Source organism: Heptranchias perlo, chromosome 4 (assembly GCF_035084215.1).
Source record: "Heptranchias perlo isolate sHepPer1 chromosome 4, sHepPer1.hap1, whole genome shotgun sequence".
Classification (NCBI taxonomy): domain Eukaryota; kingdom Metazoa; phylum Chordata; class Chondrichthyes; order Hexanchiformes; family Hexanchidae; genus Heptranchias; species Heptranchias perlo.
Genome location: NC_090328.1, coordinates 118,681,918 through 118,702,314, shown reverse-complemented (window position 1 = coordinate 118,702,314; position 20,397 = coordinate 118,681,918). Strand labels below are relative to the sequence as shown.

Here is a 20,397-nt window from a genome sequence, read left to right as displayed (position 1 = left end):
CAGACTGGACCATTCCTTATCTGTAAATTCACATCAACAGTCTCTACGTGGGCTACTACAAAGGCAGTTTTACACAAACAATCCTCCCTTCAGCTGTTGCAAAGGTCTTTTACTCTGGCGATAAGGGATGCCTCTGAAGGCTCCAAACCCTTTCATTTGGTGATTAAATTAACGCTCTGTCCTTGGTTTTATTTGAAACAACCACATTACTACAGCACCTTCCTTGCAGTTTTTACTCAATAATACTGCTTCAGCACATGCTTTGTTTTTAACATCCTTTTGACTTAATTCACCATCATGCTTTGCTTCTCAACCTTATACCTTGTTACACGGATTTATACATGTAGTAGTTATTTTAACAAAATCCAAAGCTTCAGTACATATTAAACATAAATTCATTGCACAATACACACAATACATATATTAAAATATAAATCATTACATTTCTACATCGACTGTATCTTAGCAGCTTTTAATTCCAGATGTTTTTAATTGACATGGTGAGATTTGAACTCAAATTCCCATGGATTATTAATCCAGGCCCCTAGATTACTAGTCCAGTAATGTAGTCACTACATCATCGTACCCTTGTGGAATGATTTGCCACCTTTTCCTCCCTCCTTGTGGGGAAGTGGCTGGGCTGCAGACAGTGCTTGCCCCAATGGCCCTGTGGTGATGAGAGCCCGTCCCATGCCCTAATCCTTCTGCGTGCAGCACATTACAACTGCAGCACACTCTGCCCTTGCACTTCTGATTATAGCTGTTGCTTATTATCTACAGGGGAAGCTATTAAAGAAACAAAGATTAATACATCGTAAGCAAGCTTAGCCGTGCTGACGAGAATGATTTTATTGTCAAACAAATGTCTTTCTCGTTTCTGTCCTAAAATGACTGATCAAGGGTGTGGAAAAACTATCGTCGCACTCCGGATAAGTGAGCAACACCTCACGGTCGCCCCCGAGGAGGAGAAACGTAAAGTTGTCTTCATGGCTACCACAGTTCCTGTCTATGAACAGCAATATGACCTGTTCAAGAAACACTTCCAAAAGACCAGGTATGCACAGAAATGGCTACACACCTCAGCCCCTTTGAAGAAGCAATGTTACCTCCAGTGTCTCACTATTGTATAGACTTTTCTTTTGACAGTGGGTCAACCTCCAGTTATATTTAAACAAAAAAATGTTTTTCTTTTCTTTTCACCATATTTGAATCTAATTTTTTTCCATTTATATTTTCTTCTTGTTATTACGTTTTTCTTTTCCCCTTCCCCCTAGTTTCTGCCTGACTCTCTCTCTAAGCTGCTTTCTGTGCACCACAGTGTGTTCTCGAGCTAGGAACCTTGGAAAGAGACCACCATTGCCATATTTCAGTCATTCACTGCGCCTGTGGAGAGGGGTCATGCTGATTCCGAAAGAATCAGGGATTAAAATCTAGACCAGCGGATAAAATTAATAGGGATTTGTTCAGTAGAAAGGCTAACGGGTCCTGCACGCCTCTCCTTAGACCTTGCTGAGACTGCAGAAACAGAATCATAGAATAGAAAGGTTACAACGCAGAAGGAGGCCGTACGGCCCATCGAGCCCGTGCTGGCACTTTTGTAAGAGCAGTCCAGTTAGTCCCACTCCCCCACCCTTTCACTGTAGCCCTGCAAATTTTTTCTTTCAAAATGAACATGATAACCTTGGTAAACAAAGGCCTTGTCTAAAAGGGGCTTCATCAGGCCGCAGCTGTGGACTCCGGCATATTGGTGAGGCAGCTTCAAAGCTGCGATGAGACAATGGTCTGCAGTCAGCTCCACCTGAGCGGATTGGGGAAGATAGTTGTCTAGGAGGAGGTGAAAGCTAAAGATTTTGTGGTCAGAGGAGCGGAGGTATGAGATTGTGTGTTGCCTGGGGAGAGGGCGCAAACTAGCGTCAGGGACCCCAAAGAAGGGATGTCGGGGAACAGTGGTGAAGAAAGTTTCTTTGAGGACAGATCACCCTCTGCGGTCGACTCGCATTCCCCGCTTAAAGGTCGTACTTGTTTATACCTGGGTTTGGGTTATAATAAACTTGAGTAAAAAGGAACAATCCTGTGTTAGTCCATGTCGGTGTTTGTTTTACACGAGCCTCCTCTCACCCTATCAGCATATCCTGCTATTCCTTTCTCCTTCATGTGTTTATCTAGCTTCCCCTTAAATGCATCTATGCTATTCGCCTCAACTACTCCTTGTGGTAGCGAGTTCCACATTCTAACCACTCTCTGGGTAAAGAAGTTTCTCCTGAATTCCCTATTGGATTTATTAGTGACTGTCTTATATTTATGGCCCCTAGTTCTGGTCTCCCTCACAAGTGGAAACATCTTTATACGTCTACCCTATCAAACCCCTTTCATAATTTTAAAGACCTCTATCAGATCACCCCTCAGTCGTCTCTTTTCTAGAAAAAAGAGCCCCAGCCTGTTCAATATTTCCTGACTGGTTTAACCTCTTAGTTTTGGTATCATCTTTGTAAACAAGCTGATTGGGAGTGATGGTTTACTCTGGTTTATACTGTCTTATGTTCTTATAAATAAGGAAATTTGCTTTACAACAATTAAAAATGGTGCATAAAACTCTCCAGCAGCTCGACTCTTGTTTCTTTTGTTTTATTAATGTGTTTCCTTGAGCACAGTCCAGTGGTATGCACTACCAAATATCCCACAACATTGGGATGCTACATTTTGTAGCAAGCCAGCACGAAGAGTCTTAATAGCAGGCACGTGATTGTGTTGGGAGCACGCCCGCAAAAGCAAGTGTGCACACTGAAACCTGTACAACAACAACTTGCATTTATATAGCGTCTCTAATGTAGTAAAACATCCCAAGGCGCTTCACAGGAGCGATTATCAAACAAAATCTGACACTGAGCCACATAAGGAGATATTAGGACAGGTGACCAAAAGCTTGGTCACAAAGGTAGGTTTTAAGGAGGGTCTCAAAGGAGGAGAGAGAGGCGGAGAGGTTTAGGGAGGGAATTCCAGAGCTTAGGGCCTAGGCAGTTGAAGGCACGGCAGCCAATTAAAATCGGGGATGCGCAAGTAGCCAGAGGCCAACTTGGTACGAGTTAGGATACGGGCAGCAGAGTTTTGGATGAGCTCGAGTTTATGGAGGGTGGAAGATGGGAGGCCGGCCAGGAGAGCGTTGGAATAGTCAAATCTAGAGGTAACAAAGGCATGGATGAGGGTTTCAGCAGCAGATGAGCTGAGGCAGGGGCGGAGACGGGTGATGTTACGGAGTTGGAAGTAGGCGGCCTTGGTGATAGAGCGGATATGGGGGCGAAAGCTCATCTCAGGGTCAAATAGGACGCCAAGGTTGCAAACGGTCTGGTTCAGCCTCAGACAATGGCCAAGGAGAGGGATGGAATCGGTGGCTCGGGAACAGAGTTTGTGGCGGAGACCGAAGGCAATGGCTTCAGTCATCCAATATTTAGTTGGAGGAAATTTCTGCTCATCCAGTACTGGATGTTGGACAAGCAGTGTGACAAATCAGACAGTGGAGGGGTCGACAGATACACAGAAAAAGATTTTTTTTTTTGACAGAAGAATTATTTTTATACAGTTACGGTGCTAACAATTTTTTTTAATGACCTTCCTGGTGAATTTTGTGCTCTTTATGACGATGGTCATTAGTACTGGGGGATGGAATCCTTTCTGTTTTTAGGTGTCATTCCCAGGTCAGGCACCCAATGGTGTCCCAGCCTCAGAAAGCCTTCCCCTGCTGCACCAACGTTACACTTTACCAGTTCTCCACCAAACCACTCCTCTGGCTTGAGTGACAGTGCTAATGAGTGCAGATTACATAGGAACAGGAGTAGGCAATTCAGCCCCTCAAGCCTGTTCCGCCATTCAATTAGATCATGGCTGATCTGTATCTTAACTCCATCTACCCGCCTTGGTTCCGTAATCCTTAATACCCTTACCTAACAAAAATCTATCAATCTCAGTTGTGAAATTTTCAATTGACCCCCAGCCTCAACAGCTTTTTGGGGGAGAGAGTTCCAGATTTCCACTACCCTTTGTGTGAAGAAGTGCTTCCTGACATCACCTCAACAACCTACCTCTAATTTTAAGGTTATGCCTCCTTGTTCTGGACTCTCCCACCAGAGGAAATAGTTCTCCCGATTTACCCTATCATATCCTTTAATCATCTTGAACAGCTCAAAGTAGATAGGTGCCAAATTAGAGGCAGTTTTGTGCTCTGGAGCTGTGCCCACTTAGAACTAACTTGGAAGTGCCCGACACCCGAAAAGTGTGTTGGATCTTTACAGCTGACTGACAGGAATATATCAGTCAATGCTGGATTTGAGCCCCCGTCCCGAAGGTAAAAGAACAGTGTCTAACCCACCCTACAATAAATAGCAGTGATAGAATATCATTATTACAAGTAGAGACTAACTGGGTTTAACGTGCTTACTTGGGGGGTGATATTTAACCCCCAAGAACGGGTGGGTTGGGGGCGGGTGGGAGTTGAAAATAATTGTTTTTTTGGGTGGCAACTGCAAAATTTTCAGACTTTGCATTCCCAGTGGGAAACCTGTACTTTTACGCACTGACGTTAAACCCGGAAATAAAGCCGGGTTGCGGTCGCGACCCAAAAAACAACTATTTTCAACTCCCACTCGCCCCCCCAACCCACCCGTTCTTGGGGGTTAAAATCACCCCCTTGGTGTCAGCCTTGGCTCAGTGGGCAGCACCTTTACCTCTGAGTCAGATGGTCGTGGGTTCATAATCCCACTCCAGAGACTTGAGCATAAATCGAGGCTGACACTCCCAGGGCAGTACTGAGGGAGTGCTGCACTGTCGGAGGTGGCATCTTTCGGGTGAGACTTTAAACCGAGGCCCTGTCTACCCTCTCAGGTGGACGTAAAAGATCCCATGGCACTAATTCGAAGAAGAGCAGGGGAGTTCTCCCCGGTGTCCTGGCCAATCTTTATCCCTCACCCAACAGATTATCTGGCCATTATCTCATTGCTGTTGGTGGGAGCTTCCTGTGCCCAAATTGGCTTCCTACATTACACCAGTGACAACACTTCAAAAAGTACTTCATTGGCTGTAAAGCGCTTTGGGACATCCTGAGGTTGTGAAAGGCGCTGTATAAATGCAAGTTCTTTCTTTTTTCTTGTGTTATTTGGTGGGTTCCAATATATAAACATTCACAGTTATAGCTGTAAGGGATGGTCAGAGTTTAATTTCTGTGTTTGGTTATCTTGCCAGACTAATTTTGCATCTGTCTTTATCTTCCAGCTTCAAAGTGTGTGGACTGTGTGGTGATACAGGGGACAGCTCTCCAGTTGAGATGTTAGTCGAGATGAATGATATCGTGATCCTGACGCCACAGATTCTGCTGAACTGTCTGAAAGATGGCCGAATCCCATCGTTCTCTGTCTTCAGCCTGCTGATTTTCGATGAATGCCACAACACAGTTAAAAATCACCCGTACAATGTTTTAATGAAGCGATACTTGGATAGCAAGCTGGGCACAAGGCCGGACACTTTGCCTCAGGTTAAACTTACAGCATTTTCTGTTTTTTTTTTGTTTTAATTTCAGATTTCCAGCCTCCGCAGTATTTTGCTTTTGTTTCAGTGTTTAATTCACGGCTGCTTCTGTTCCAGGAATTCCCGCCTTGAGGAAGTTTTGCTCTTCCCTCTGACGGGATTTCCGTTTGTCTCTTTTACCTACTTGTTCACCTTCAATACCTTCTGTTTCCCTTCTCGTGTTTGAGATGTTTCCGCTTGCACCTCCTCGAGAACCATCTTTTGTTTCTTTACTTGTCCCGTTACCACCCCCTTTTATAAATATGCTGAACCTTTGTAATCTGTATTGTGTTCAATTCTGGGCACCACACTTTAGGAAGGATGTCAAGGCCTTGGAGAGGGTGCAGAGGAGATTTACTAGAATGATACCAGGGATGAGGGACTTCAGTTACATGGAGAGCCCGGGATTGTTCTCGTTAGAACAGAGAAGGTCAAGGGGAGATTTAATAGGAGAATTTTTTTTTATGCAGCGAGTTGTTATGATCTGGAATGCGCTGCCTGAAAGGGCGGTGGAAGCAGATTCAATAATAACTTTCAAAAGGGAATTGGATAAATAATTGAAGGGGGAGAAAATTGCAGGATTACAGGGAAAGGGCAGAGGAGTGGGACTAATTGGATAGCTCTTTCAAAGAGCTGGCACAGGCACGATGGACCAAAAGGGCTCCTTCTGTGCTGTAAGATTCTATGATTATGATTTTGCCTTGCACCATCATCCCTTTTGTCATTTGATCACTCCTGCCCTCCACCCTATCACAGACCTTTCCTTTTTGGTTCTTTCCCCCACCCCCTCCTTTCCCCTGGCTCTGTATTTGGTTAAAAACTATTGCAACTCTTAACTTCTTCCAGTTCTGGTGAAAGGTCATCGAGCTGAAACGTTAGCTCTGTTTCTCTCTGCTGAGTGTTTTCCAGCATTTTCTGTCTTTGTTTTAAATTTCCTTCCTGTTTGTTTATGCCACTGCTTCATACTGAAGAAGCTAAAATTTAAAAGGAGCAGTCTCACCATCAGGACCTCTTTCTAAAAGTCAGATGATTACAAGGAATTATATTTCAAAACTAATCTGTGGAAACAATAGCTCAGTGAGCGAGTGGTCAGTCTGTGGAACGGAGTCCCTGGGGAGATGGTGGAAGCAGATAGTATCGATTCATTCAAATGCAAATTAGATAGATTTTGTTCAGAAAATAACATTTTGGGATACGGATCTGATATGGTAAGTGTATGAGGCTTGGGAGGAACCTGCGGTTCCCAAAGCTCTCCACCACTGGGAGTTTTCCTCACCACATGTCTGGGTCTGTTGTAGACTAATCAATAGAGATTGATTAATTATAATTAGTCAATAACTCCATTATCATTTGTATCATGCGACCACCAGGATGGTAGAAGGCGAACCAGATGGACCTTGGGTTTTTTTGGTCTAGCAATTCCTGTGTTTTTATTTATTTTAAAAACTTGTTTTTTCTATTATTTATTTCTATTTCCCCATAGTCCTTCTCTCCTGAAGGTAGCTTCTTGACTATACATAATTCCACACACATTCACTTCCAGGTGGAGTTACTGTTTGGGGAGGAACCTTGAACAATTATTTTCCTCCTTCACAGCCAGTAGCACCAAGGCACAATCACCACTGCCTTGGGAGAGATCAGCTAACTCGGCACAGGCTGAGAATTGAATCGGAGGTATGGCTGAGTTGTTTCATTCACCTGCCGCACTACGAGGGAGGGGACGGTTTTTTCCTGTTTTTGTTGCCAATGGCGTCATCAGAATAAGAAGACTTGCTCAGCCTGACAGTGTGATGATGCAACATTCACACATGCACACACGCATGTACACATGCACGCACGCATGTACACACATACGTGCACACGTTCACCCATACCCACGCAAGCATGCACACCCATACCCACATGCATACATGCTTGCACATACAGATGCGCTCATGTATACACACACACACATACGCACACGCGCGCGCACACCCACTCAGAGGCAACTTCAAATAAACCGCACCTGATGCAAGTTCATAAGCCAGTATATCAAAATACTTCTCATTCACAGCCATTATATAGAATCCTAACGCACTGAACCATTTCCCCTCAGTAGCTATGTCTAACTGGGCCTGATAACTGGGAATGGTACACGTGGGGACCAAAAAAAGCTGATAAATCAATCGTAACATGGTGATGGGGAGGAAGGAAGGGAAATACTAAACTTACCCTTGATCAGCCCTCTGTGTAATAACATTAAAGATTTCTTTCTCCTTTTTGTTTTTCAATAGATCATTGGATTGACAGCATCTGTTGGAGTTGGTGATGCTAAAACAGTCAGAGATACGGTGAATTATATTATTCAGATTTGTGCCAATCTTGATGCCGAGACTATATCAACTGTGAAAAAGAATGAGGAAGAATTGGCAAAATATGTCTTTGTTTCACAGAAACGTAAGACTTTTTACTGTATCAGAATCTCGGTAGCATTGAAGTGCAGTCTTCTTCACATGTTCATTCTGCCCAGCCCTAATGTATTTAAAACCGCTGGGAATGAATTTATCCATGTAATATGTCCATTAGGTCTTTAAGATTATGAAAGGGTAGACGGGGGAGACCAAACGAGGGGTCATAAATATAAAATAGTCACTAATAAATCCAATAGGGAATTCAGGAGAAACCTCTTTACCCAGAGAGCGGTGAGAATGTGGAACTCGCTACCACATGGAGTGGTTGAGGTGAATAGCATAGATACATTTAAGGGGAAGCTCGATAAACACATAAGGGAGAAAGGAATAGATGGATATGCTGATAGGGTGAGATGAAGTAGGGAGGGAGGAGGCTCGTGTGGGCCGAATGGCCTGTTTCTGTGCTGTACATTCTATGTAATTGCATATAATTCAGTCCCTTCCGGAGCTGACTGACATTAATGTTACTTGAAACCTTCCAAAAGAAAGTGATTGGGAAGCTGGAGTAATAGTGTGTTCTGTATGGATAACAAAGGAAATCAGAACAAGAGAAAATAAAAAGTGAGGCTAACGTTTGCTTTGTTTGACGTCTAAATTGTAAGATAGTGAAAAGCTGAGATGTATTGTTTAAACTTTTTTTTTATGTTGGCAGATATTCGGGAGGCTGCCAAACGTACAAAGGATCCATTTGCGGAAATTATCTTTGGAATGATGACTCAAGTGGAGGCGATGGCCAGGAAGATATACAACATCGGTAAGTGCAACGCTTTTTGATTTTGATGAACTGGAAAGGACAAAATCCTGCTCGTGTAAAACATAGAATTAGACAGATAATGAATGAAATTCCTTTTGGGTGAGATCACGGTCTTGTCCCTGCACGAATTCAGGAAATATCATCGAAAAGGATATTTTTCAATTTTCACAGAGGGTGGACCAATTAACTGGTGATCTGGGTTAAAGATTTCCATTTTATGCTATTTGCAGTAAATTTGGAAATGTATTTAGGTTTCACTACAAATAGTAAGTGGAGGAAATCTATGTTCGCGATATTATTACGTTATGAATTGTGCCATTCTGCACCTGTTGTTTACCTGTGACTGATCAACAACACTCAAGAAGCTCGACACCATCCAGGACAAAGCAGCCCGCTTGATTGGCACCCCATCCGCCACCCTAAACATTCACTCCCTTCACCACCGGCGCACAGTGGCTGCAGTGTGTACCATCCACAGGATGCACTGCAGCAAGGCTTCTTCGACAGCACCTCCCAAACCCGCGACCTCTACCACCTAGAAGGACAAGAGCAGCAGGCACATGGGAACAACACCACCTGCATGTTCCCCTCCAAGTCACACACCATCCCGACTTGGAAATATATCGCCGTTCCTTCATTTTCGCTGGGTCAAAATCCTGGAACTCCCTTCCTAACAGCACTGTGGGAGAACCTTCGCCACACGGACTGCAGTGATTCAAGAAGGCGGCTCACCACCGCCTTCTCAAGGGCAATTAGGGATGGGCAATAAATGCCGGCCTCGCCCGCGACGCCCATATCCCATGAACGAATATTAAAAAAAAATTATTTGATCAGGATGATTGGGATAGCTTTTAAGATGCATCTTATCCCACCTGAGCCTTAAGTTCTGCTAATTAGAGGAGGTATTACTGTTTGGAATGTGTCTCTCTTAGTGCTTATTTTGCCCTTGCAGATAAACTGTCGCATATCTCCAATCGAAACCACGGGACACAGAAGTACGAGCAGTGGATAGTAGAAGTGCAGAAAAAGTGCAAAGTTCTCCAAATGGAAGATGTGGAAAAAGAGAGGCAGATTTGCCGGGCCCTTTTCACTTACACCGAGCACTTGCGGGTGAGGGAGCTCGTACTGCTGTCACAACCCTGACCATCAGTGAGGTTTTGTGTCTGTGCGATTGGTTTTTAACTACTTCATTTCTGATTCAATCATTTTGAAAATTTGAATTCAAGAACAATATGGTTTTCTATATATAGCAGTATTTTTAATATAATTTTAAAATTTAAATGACCACATTATGTGCATTGAAATGTTCGGATATATAGGGCACTATTGATCTGTTCATTGTGTAAGCTCTTAAGATTTTATTTTGGGAACATAGGGACAGGAGGTAGGCCATTCAGCCCCTCGAGTCATGTCCCGCCATTCAATGAGATCATGGCTAATCTGTCTCCTAACTCCATCCACCCGCCTTGGCTCCATATCCCTTAATACCATTGGCTAGCAAAAATCTACCAATCTCAGATTTGAATTTATTAATTGAGCTAGCATCTACTGCTTTTTGTGGGAGAGAGTTCCACACTCCTACCACCCTTTGCGTGAAGAAGTGTTTCCTAACTTCTCTCCTGAATGACCTGGCTCTGATTTTAAGGTTGTGTCCCCTTGTCCTAGACTCCCCCACCAGCGGAAAAAGTTTCTCTCTACCCCATCAATTCCTTTCAAAATCCTAAAAAATTCAATCAAATCACCACTTAACCTTCGACAATCTGTATTGTTGTACCAAAGGCCATGCCAGTTCTTCTTCTGCCTTCAGCTGCCAAGCCCTAACCTCTGAGATTTCCTCCCGAAACCTCTCCGCCCCTCTCTCTCTCCTCCTTTAAGACGCTCCTTAAAACCTACCCCTTTGACCAAGCTTTTGGTCACCTGTCCTAATATCTCCTTGTGTGGCTCGATGTCAAATTTTGTCTGATAACTCTCCTGTGGAGCATCTTGGGACATTTTACTACCTTAAAGGGGCTATATAAATGCAAGTTGTTGTTATTGTTTATTTATTAGAATCTATTGCTTATTGTACAATTTCAAAACACCCAGCACTTTCTTATTCATCTCCTGATGGTCATGCAATGAATTCCCCATTTACTTTGGTAGCTTTATTGTAAATGTTATTAACTATTCTTCTCTTTTACTAGTTTAATTATAACCTGTCCTCATCCTTAGAAATACAACGATGCTCTGATTATCAATGATGACGCCCGCACCAAAGATGCAGTAGGTTATTTGGAGCTATTTTTTAATAACGTGAAGGAAGGCGGATTTGATGAGACGGAACAGGTGCTTACCAAATTATTTGAAGGTAAAATTTATCATGCTTTAATTAGTGATCAAGCTTTATATTTATCATATTCATAAAGCTTTAAGAAAAGTCTACATTTGGGGTCTCTCCCTTTTTATGTTTTGGCGGAGGGTGGCCTTTCAAGTTTTGTCAGTTCTAACGCTAAAATCAGGAAAGATTATACGCGGGCTACACTGTGCATTGCTCCTCGCCCGTTGTTGTTTTCGCTACCTCAGTTCAATCCCGTTCTTGTTCTGTTCCCCTCCAGATAAAAAACAGCAACTGCTCAAAATAGACGCTGACCCAACCAACGAGAATCCCAAGCTGAGTGAAGTGAGGAGAGTTCTGAGCGAGGAGTACAACAGCAACCCAAACACGAAAACTATCCTGTTTGTCAGAACCAGAGCTCTTGCAGATGTAAGCTACCTATTAGTGGCATTTATGAGAATGCATATATTAACATTGGGGGCATGGAAGAAGTTAAACAATAAAAGAGCAAACTCCTAATCCTTGTCGTTATTGTATTATTTTTGTTAGGTAAGGGTGTCTAACAAAAGGTACAGATCAGCCATGACCTAATTGAATGGCAGAACAGGCTTGAGGGGCTGAATGGCCTCCTCCTGTTCCTGTGTTCCTTATTATGTTCGCTATAGAAAGTAAACATGTTCTTAAATATTTGAATTTTTAAAAAAATCTTACTTGAAATCAGATTTGCAATTAAATGCAGCAAAAAGTGAAATCCATCCAAATTAGCTTATGGTATTTAGTTTGGGGAGGATAGTCTTTTTATTTGAAGCATTGTTTAAAAGTGTACATTATTTTCCTTTTTTTTATACAGGCATTGAGAAAGTGGCTGAGAGAGAGCCAGGCACTAGCATTCTTACAACCTGAAATGTTGTTGGGCCGATCCAAGAGCACTGGTAATTTTATCTTTTGTGCAATTAGAGATTTTTAATGTGGTGACAAAACTCTACGCTCAGTACAAAGATGATGAAATTTAAATTTGAGGTGTTGAACTTATGAGGGGTTTTGATAGAGTAAATAAGGAGAAACTGTTTCCAGTGGCAGAGTAACCAGAGGACACAGATTTAAGTTAATTGGCAAAAAGAACCAGAGACACCAGATGAGGAGAATTTTTTTTTAAACGCAGCGAGTTGCTATGATCTGAAATGCACTGCACGAAAGGGTGGTGGAAGCAGATTCGGTAGTAACTTTCAAAAGCAAATTGGATATATACGTGAAAAGGGGAGTGGAACTAATTGGATAGTTCTTTCAAAGAGCCGGCACAGGCACGATGGGCCAAATGGCCTCCTTCTGTGCTGTATGATTCTATGTATTTCTAACGTGGACACAGTACTCTCGGCTGCATTTACTTCCACCCTTTCATTCTGAACATAGGAACAGGAGTAGGACATTCAGCCCCTCGAGTCTGTTCCACCATTCAGTTCGATCGTGGCTGATCTGTTTCTTAACTCCATTTACCCGCCTTAATACCCTTGCTTAACAAAAATCTATCAATTTCAATTTTCAATTGACCCCCAGTCTCAACAGCTTTTTGGGGGAGAGAGTTCCAGATTTCCACTACCCTTTGTGTGAAGAAGTGCTTCCTGACATCACCCCTGAATGGCCTAGCTCTAATTTTAAGTTTTTGCCCCCTTGTTCTGGACTCTCCCACCAGAGGAAATAGTTTCTCTCTATCTCCCCTATCAACGCCTTTAATCATCTTAAACACCTCGGTTAGATCACCCAATGCTGAGCAAAGCAATCTGTGTTGTAATGTGGAATGTTCCATTTGTTGTAACCTCACTGATCAGAAGGGCCTGTAAATCTTCCATTCCCTCCCTGGCATTAGAGCAGTACCTGGGACAGGAAAAATAGCAAATACAGTACTCTAAAAATAAACCAAGTGACAAATATCTAGAGTTTGACAGCTGATGTTATGGCGTTTTGGAACATTGCTTTATTTCATATGGTCCAATGGTGGAGCGATGAAAAGCGTGGGGGATGCGCAAAAGGCCAGAATTGGAGGAGCGCAGAGATCTCAGAGGGTTGTAGGGCTGGAGGAGGTTGCAGAGATAGGTAGTGTATTATTGTAAATATCTTTTTTGTTTCTTTTTACTGAGCACAGTACAAGGTATTAAAGGAAAAAAATAGCTTTAGCAATGCATATATTGTGTTTTACAGGAATGACTCTACCCTCACAAAAAGAAGCACTGACTTCATTTAGAGATGCTTCTGGAAGCAAAATCCTTATAGCGACATCTGTTGCCGATGAAGGAATCGACATTGCTAAGTGTAACCTTGTACTGTTGTACGAGTATGTGGGCAACGTTATAAAAATGATCCAAACAAGAGGTAAGATCATTGACTAAGTAAGGTGTGATAAACTGATCCCTCCTCCTAAGTGTCCTCTTATTTGTAACAAGTCATGTATTGCTTCAGTAATGTTTAGGTGTGGTTAATGGAGGCTGAATGTAAAAAGTGTTTTTGGGGAGCGGGGCGGGGGGTTCTAGGTCGGGCAGGCGATTCACTCTGCTCCGAGGCAGTGCAGATGAAAATTTTCCCCCTGATCTCTTAGCACATGTGTGGAACTTCTAACACAGGGACTGGTTAAGGTGAATTACATAGATGTATTTAAGGGGAAGCTAGATAAGTACATGAGGGAGAAAGGAATAGAAGGATAGGCAGATAGGGTGAGATGAAGTAGGGTGGGAGGAGGCTCGTGTGGAGTCTAAACATCACCTCAGACCAGTTGGGCTGAATGGCCTGTTTCTGTGCTGTAAATTCCATGCAGAGCTTGATGATGCACTAATTAAGGCTGCCTGTGGAATTTAACTTCCTTGATAAAGTGTACAGAAATGCTGCTTTGCAGTTGCTAATTCTTAGTTCCATGCAGTTGAGTAGTATGTCAGCTGACTTGCATCTCCATTCAACTAGAATTATCGACAGTGGAACATAAAGGACTTTGCACAGCCAGCCTGATACACCTACCAACCGCCATTAATATCATTAATGTTATTATTCAGTCTGTACATGGTGTGGTTAAACATTTTAAATCAACCTGCAAAAGACAATTGTAATTGCAGTTCACATTCTCTAATTGGTGTTTAGTGAATCTGAAATGACGGTTCTTTTTGTTCCTGTTAAAGGCACTATATAAATGAAAGTTGCTGTTGTTGTTACAGGCCGTGGAAGAGCACAAGGTAGCAAGTGCATCCTTATTACCAGCAAGAAAGAGAACATTGAGAAAGAAATGATCAATTATATACAGGAGAAGATGATGTACCAAGCTATTCATGAAGTACAACAATTGGACCAGGCAACATTTGCCACGAAGGTAATAATGAAATCTGGTAATGGACTACTGGAACTTAATTTTTAGTTAAATGGGAATATTCTATTCCACCTAGAGCTCCTGCGCAGACACCCTTGTGGCCCACTGCTCCTGTTTAAGCAGTGAATGGGAAGTGTAGCCTTTTGCCTCCCTCTCTGGCTGATGGTGGTTAAAAAGGATCAACAGTACTTTAATAATAATACTGGTGCATGAATCACTGTTAGTGAAAATAAAATGCTCATTTGTAAAATTTGTGCATTGCACAACAAATTGATCTCTGAACACAGCAGGTGCAATAGCAGACCATTTTTTAAAAAGTTGTCAAGCAGCCCTTCCAAATCTTCGCTCTCCTTTGGCCTTTAGTACGGAGAGCATTGTATAAGATTATCTGTGCTGTTGACTATGGAAGTCACAGGACTTCGCTCAGCTTAGTCCAGCTATCAGTTGCTGACATATATGTTTCTTGTGTTGATTAACACATGCATAAGGGAACAGGTGAAACTCACTATCAGAATTATGCAGCACAGAACGAGTCTATTCGGCCCATCGTGCCTGTGCTGAAAAAGCTATCCACTTAATACCACTCCCCTACCTCTTTCCCCTTAGCCCTGCAAATTTTTCTTTTTCAAGTATTTATGCAATTCCTTTTTGAAAGTTATTATTGAATCTGCTTCCACCACCCTTTCAGGCAGTGCATTCCAGGTCATAACAACTCGCTGCGCACAAAAAGTTCTCATCTTCCCTCTGGTTCTTCAGCTGTTCACTGTAGTTGTTGCCTGTGGTACTCTAACCAAGTGGTCCTGCAAAGTTGGTTGCTGAACAAAAGCAGTGATTTTCTATTTAGATTAAGGAACAGGTGGCAAATTTTCCTTCTGCAGTTTTGTTTAACGGCGTTGCTGTTGAATGGAGTCAGATGAGTTCTCTAGGTTTGGGAAAGGGTATTAGAAATCCTTATGGCAATGGAGAATTGATCTAGATCTATGACGAGAGAACTCTTCAGGATTTAGATTGCACCGTACTTCAGGCTTCCAAGTATACTCTAATTGAATTTCTACTGCTTTAGCTGAAGGTTTGTTATAATTTTGAAATTACAGGCTAACAATGAGGCTTAGCAGATGAACTATCCTTGAGGTCACTGGTTCCCAACAGGTAGTTCAATTAGATAATATGTCTGTGAACCCTGTCTCAAACGCACACCTACTGTTCAGCTGGAAAATAATGATTCCTGCCAATCTTTAAGACCTACTAAATGCTTTGGTGAGCTTCATGCTCTAATATCTTTTCATACAAAGATATATTCAAGGGAAAGGTAGTTTGTCTGCTTTACGCTAACCTTTTGCCTGAGGAGTTTTTGACACACAATCATGGACTGAATGACCAGTGCTGGTGTTTTTCTTCACATGAGTTGCAGAGCCTAATTATTAAGGAAGTACTAGCAGGACATTTGGAGACTCATAATACAATTAAGGAGAGTCAACACGGAGTTCTTTGAGGAAGTAACGGGCAGGGTGGATAAAGGGGAACCAATGGATGCAGTATATTTGGATTTCCACATAAAAGATTACTGCACAAGATAAGAGCTCATGGTGTTGGGGGTAATATACTGACATGGATAGAGGATTAGCTAACTAACAGAAAACAAAGAGTCGGGACAAAAGGATCATTTTCAAAATGGCAATCTGTAACTAGTGGTGTGCCGCAGGGCTCAGTGCTGGGGCCTCAACTATTTACAATATATATCAATGACTTGGATGAAGGAACAGAGTGTCTTGTGGCCAAATTTGCTGATGATACAAAGATAGGTGGAAAAGCAAGTTGCAATGAGGACACAAAGTGTCTGCAAAGGGATATTGACAGGTTAAGCGAATGGGCAAAAATTTGGCAGATGGAATATAATGTGGGAAAATGTGAAGTCATCCACTTTGGGAGGAAAAATAAAAAATTATTTGAATGGAGAAATACTACAAAATGCTGCGGCACAGAGGGATCTGGGTGTCCTCGTACATGAAATACAAAAAGTCAACATACAGGTGCGGCAGGTAATCCGGAAGGCAAACGGAATATTGGCTTTTATTTCTAGGGGGAATGGAGTATAAAAACAGGGAAGTCATGCTACAACTGTACAGGGTGCTGGTGAGACCACACCTGGAGTACTGCATACAGTTTTGGTGCCCTTATTTAAGGACATACTTGCATTGGAGGCAGTTCAGAGAAGGTTTACTAGGTTGATTCTGGGTATGGAAGGGTTGTCTTATGAGGAAAGATTGAACAGGTTGGGTCTATACTCATTGGAGTTTAGAAGAATGAGAGGAGATCTTATTGAAACATACAAGATTCTGAGGGGACTCGATAGGGTAGATGCTGAGAGGATGTTACCCCCTCATGGGGGAATCTAAAACTAGGGGGCATAGTCTCAGAATAAGGGGTCGCCCATTTAAGACAGAAATAAGGAGGAATTTCTTCTCCCAGAGGGTTGTGAATCTTTGGAATTCTTTACCCCAAAAAGCTGTGGAGGCTGAGTCATTGAATACATTCAAGGCTGAGTTAGACAAATTTTTGATCAGTAAGGGAGTCAAAGGATATGGGGGAAAGGTGGGAAAGTGGAGTTGAGGTAAAAATCAGATCAGCCATAATCTCATTGAATGGCGGAGCAGGCTCGAGGGGCCGAAATGGCCTACTCCTGCTCCTATCTCTTATGGTCCTATGGTGTCATTGGTAAATTTTCATCCAATTCTTCAGTTCTATCTAATCTTATTTAATCTGACACAGAACATCACTTGTAGAGATCTTAGAAGGTTGTAGGGCTGGAGGAGGTGACAGAGATTGGGAGGGGCAAGGCCACGGAGGGATATGAAAACAAAGATGAGAATTTTAAAATCGAGGCCAGGAGCCAATGTAGGTCAGCGAACACAGGGGTGATGGGTGAACGGGACTTAGTGTGAGTTAGGATACAGACAACAGAGTTTTGGATGAGCTCAAGTTTACGGAGGGTGCAAGGCAGGAGGCCGGATAAGAGAGCATTGGAATAGTTGAGCCTAGAGGTAACAAAGGCCTGGATGAAGGTTTCAGCAGCAGATGAGCTGAGGTAGAGGTAGAGATGGGAGATGTTAGTGAGGTGGAATTGGCATTGTTTGGAACACTATCCCCTGCCTGAAGTAGTTCAAATCCAGAGTTGGCTGTCATTTTTCAAATCAGGATTTCTGAAGGATGCAATCACCTATAGGAAATTTGCGACTATAAATGTAAGCTCTTTTAGATTGTTGAATGCCCTAGTACAACTTCTCCAAATCTTTCCATGCTCCAGGCAACTTGCGGGATAAAATTCACAAAACACCAGTTACTCCAGCTGTACCTGTAAAACTAATGGACACAAAATCCTTCAGATCATGCTAACCCCTGCATCCAAATTACTGAGGTGCACAAAACTTCACCCCAGGAGCATAGATTTATAAAGCTTACCCTATGGGGCAAGTTACCAGACAGGCTACTGAAGCAAATGTTATAAATGGGTTTAAAAGACAGATGTGTCTTTGGAGAGAGAACAGATGAATATCCTAACTTGTACCAAGTTCCGTTTACCCATCACCCCCTGTGCTCGCTGATCTACACTGACTCCCCCATCTGGCAACACCTCGATTTTAAAATTCTCATCCTTGTTTTCAAATCCCTCTGTGGCCTCGCCACTCCCTATCTCTGTAACCTCCTCCAGCCCTACAACCCTCAGAGATCTCTGTGCTCCTCCAATTCTGGCCTCTTGCGCATCCCCGATTGTCATGCTCCACCATTGGTGGCCGTGCCTTCAGCTGCCTAGGTGCTAAACTCTGGAATTCCCTCCCTAAATCTCTCTCCTCCTTTAAGACGCTCCTTAAAACCCTACCTTCTCAGACCAAGCTTTTGGTCACCTGTCCTAATATGTGGCTCGGTGTCAAGTTTTATTTGATAACACTCCTGTGAAGCGCTTCAGGACATTTTACTACGTTAAAAGCACTGGATAAATGCAAGTTGTTGTTGAATGTAGGTAGGAAGATGGGGCTAAGCAAACAGAAAGGCTGGGCTCGAGTCAAGGGCCTTTTCCTATGTGTGGGCAACACAGGCTGGTTGGTGGTTGGCCTACTTCATGATCCGCTGCATGTTATGTAGCAATTTTTTTTACAACTGAGTGGCTTACAAGGTTATGTCAGAGGGCATTAAGAGTTGACCACATAATGCGGATTAGTCACAGACAGGATAGGCTTCATTCCCTGAAGCACGTTAGTAAACCAGTTGGGTTTTTATGATAAACCTTTCATGGTATTTTTCCTGGTTCTGGCCTATTACATTTATTGAATTCAATTTCACCACTTGCCCTTTGAACCAACTCGCGAAGGCTTCTTCGACAGCACCTCCCAAACCTACGACCTCTACCACCTAGAAGGACAAAAGCAGTAGGCACATGGGAACACCACCACCTGCACGTTCCCCTCCAAGTCACAGATGACCTCTGAGTTACTAGTCCAGTACCATAAGCACTACACTTCCATACTCAGATCTCCAACCCAAAGCTAACGAATCACTGGTCTGAGCAGCAGTACCTAACAGTCTTAATCTCCAAACTTTTCCTCTTGCCAAAAAAAAAGTTGGCAATCCACATTAATGGAATTTCTTATTTCACAACATACTTCACAGCTTAATTCAGCAAACATAAAAACAAGACAGCAAATTGTTTGGAAAATAAACAAACCAGTTGTTTTTGTGGAAGCAATGCGAATCATATAAAAAATAAATGTTATACATTAAAGAATGCTGACGAGTTTTCATATACTTCATGTTTAATAGTATTGCAAAGGTGGCTGGTTTTCAAAAATAGATTTCATTATTACAGCCAAACCATACAATATAGCTTGCAAATATTTTGAAAAGTCATGTTAAGGAATTGTAGTTAAAAATTAGCTCAAGAATGGGTATTACAAAGATACTGATAAATCTTTTATCTATTATAAAACCCAGTCAGAACAATTTCACTGCTCCAACTAGACGGGAATAAACAGGATTATATCAAAATTTACTTTTGATAATTAGTGCTTTAAATCTGTGCGTTTCTGACATGATCAAACTCTTATCATCCTCCCCCATCCCCAAAAAAACGTTCAGCTAATTTAATAACATCTTTCGGATCATATAGTTTAAAATACCACCATGGCGGAAATAGGTGAGCTCTACATCAGTATCGAACCTCATGGTGGCTTCGAAGGTCTTGCCTGTGTCAAGCTAGGGGAACAAAAGAAGAAATTCTGTTCAAATATTTGTACACATATCCATGCACACAAAACATTTACTGAAAAAAGTAGTTAGAGCACAGCCCAAACATTGACATTGTCCCCATTTACTTGGCATCTTAAGTTCAGTCATATTTTTGAAAACAAGTTACAGGGTAAACATGAATACAAAGGAGAGGGCAAGTTTAATTACTTATATAGTCAACATTGTCAATCCCAAGCACTGTACCAATAAAAGCAATACATTATGGCATTAAAAAGTGGATAGCATCCCAGACTGCACTGTATGGCTGCACTGTTGCTATTAAAATGAAAGTACAGTTTTTCAAAAACAATAACTTAAGGAAATGCTGGTTCAGGACCAGTAAATTCCCAGTAGATAGAAACATAGGAACAGGAGTAGGCTATTCAGCCCTTCGAGCCTGTTCTGCCATTCAATTAAATCATGGCTGATCTGAATCTTAACTCCACCTACCCACCTTGGTTCGGTAACCCTTAATACCTAACAAGAATAGGCAAGTACCAGCCTCAATTAAAATTGAACCTCAACTTTCAACACATGCTTGTTTGCCCATTTTTCATTTCTCACTATCGATCCCAAGTGAAACACCATGTGGGTCACAGAACATTTTTGTGAAGACTATCGAACAAATACTGCATCAACAATTATCTCCCAAAAGTGACAATTAGTTTTCTGAAAAGAGAAGTTGATTTGCCATTTTTTT

At 42.2% G+C, this 20,397-nt stretch overlaps 2 protein-coding genes across 14 annotated transcripts in view; one reads left to right on the top strand and one right to left on the bottom strand.

The window, feature by feature from the left end:
* LOC137321234 (antiviral innate immune response receptor RIG-I-like) overlaps window positions 1-20,397 on the top strand; it is a 131,416-nt gene that overhangs the window by 75,607 nt on the left and 35,412 nt on the right. For all 13 annotated transcript variants that reach the window (XR_010962754.1, XR_010962751.1, XR_010962753.1 and 10 more), the window contains 10 exons: window positions 901-1,054; window positions 5,263-5,521; window positions 7,827-7,989; window positions 8,656-8,757; window positions 9,710-9,867; window positions 10,969-11,104; window positions 11,352-11,500; window positions 11,922-12,003; window positions 13,268-13,438; window positions 14,269-14,420. Coding sequence is in view for 5 of the 13 variants with exons in the window: in XM_067983559.1 (XP_067839660.1) it covers window positions 901-1,054; window positions 5,263-5,521; window positions 7,827-7,989; window positions 8,656-8,757; window positions 9,710-9,867; window positions 10,969-11,104; window positions 11,352-11,500; window positions 11,922-12,003; window positions 13,268-13,438; window positions 14,269-14,420 (1,526 nt within the window). In the remaining 8 variants the exon portion in view is untranslated. The remainder of the gene's footprint in view (window positions 1-900; window positions 1,055-5,262; window positions 5,522-7,826; window positions 7,990-8,655; window positions 8,758-9,709; window positions 9,868-10,968; window positions 11,105-11,351; window positions 11,501-11,921; window positions 12,004-13,267; window positions 13,439-14,268; window positions 14,421-20,397) is intronic.
* aco1 (aconitase 1, soluble) overlaps window positions 19,208-20,397 on the bottom strand; it is a 62,823-nt gene continuing 61,633 nt past the window's right edge. The window contains exon 21 of the mRNA XM_067983563.1: window positions 19,208-19,664. Coding sequence (XP_067839664.1) covers window positions 19,548-19,664 — 117 coding nt within the window. The 3' untranslated portion in view covers window positions 19,208-19,547. The remainder of the gene's footprint in view (window positions 19,665-20,397) is intronic.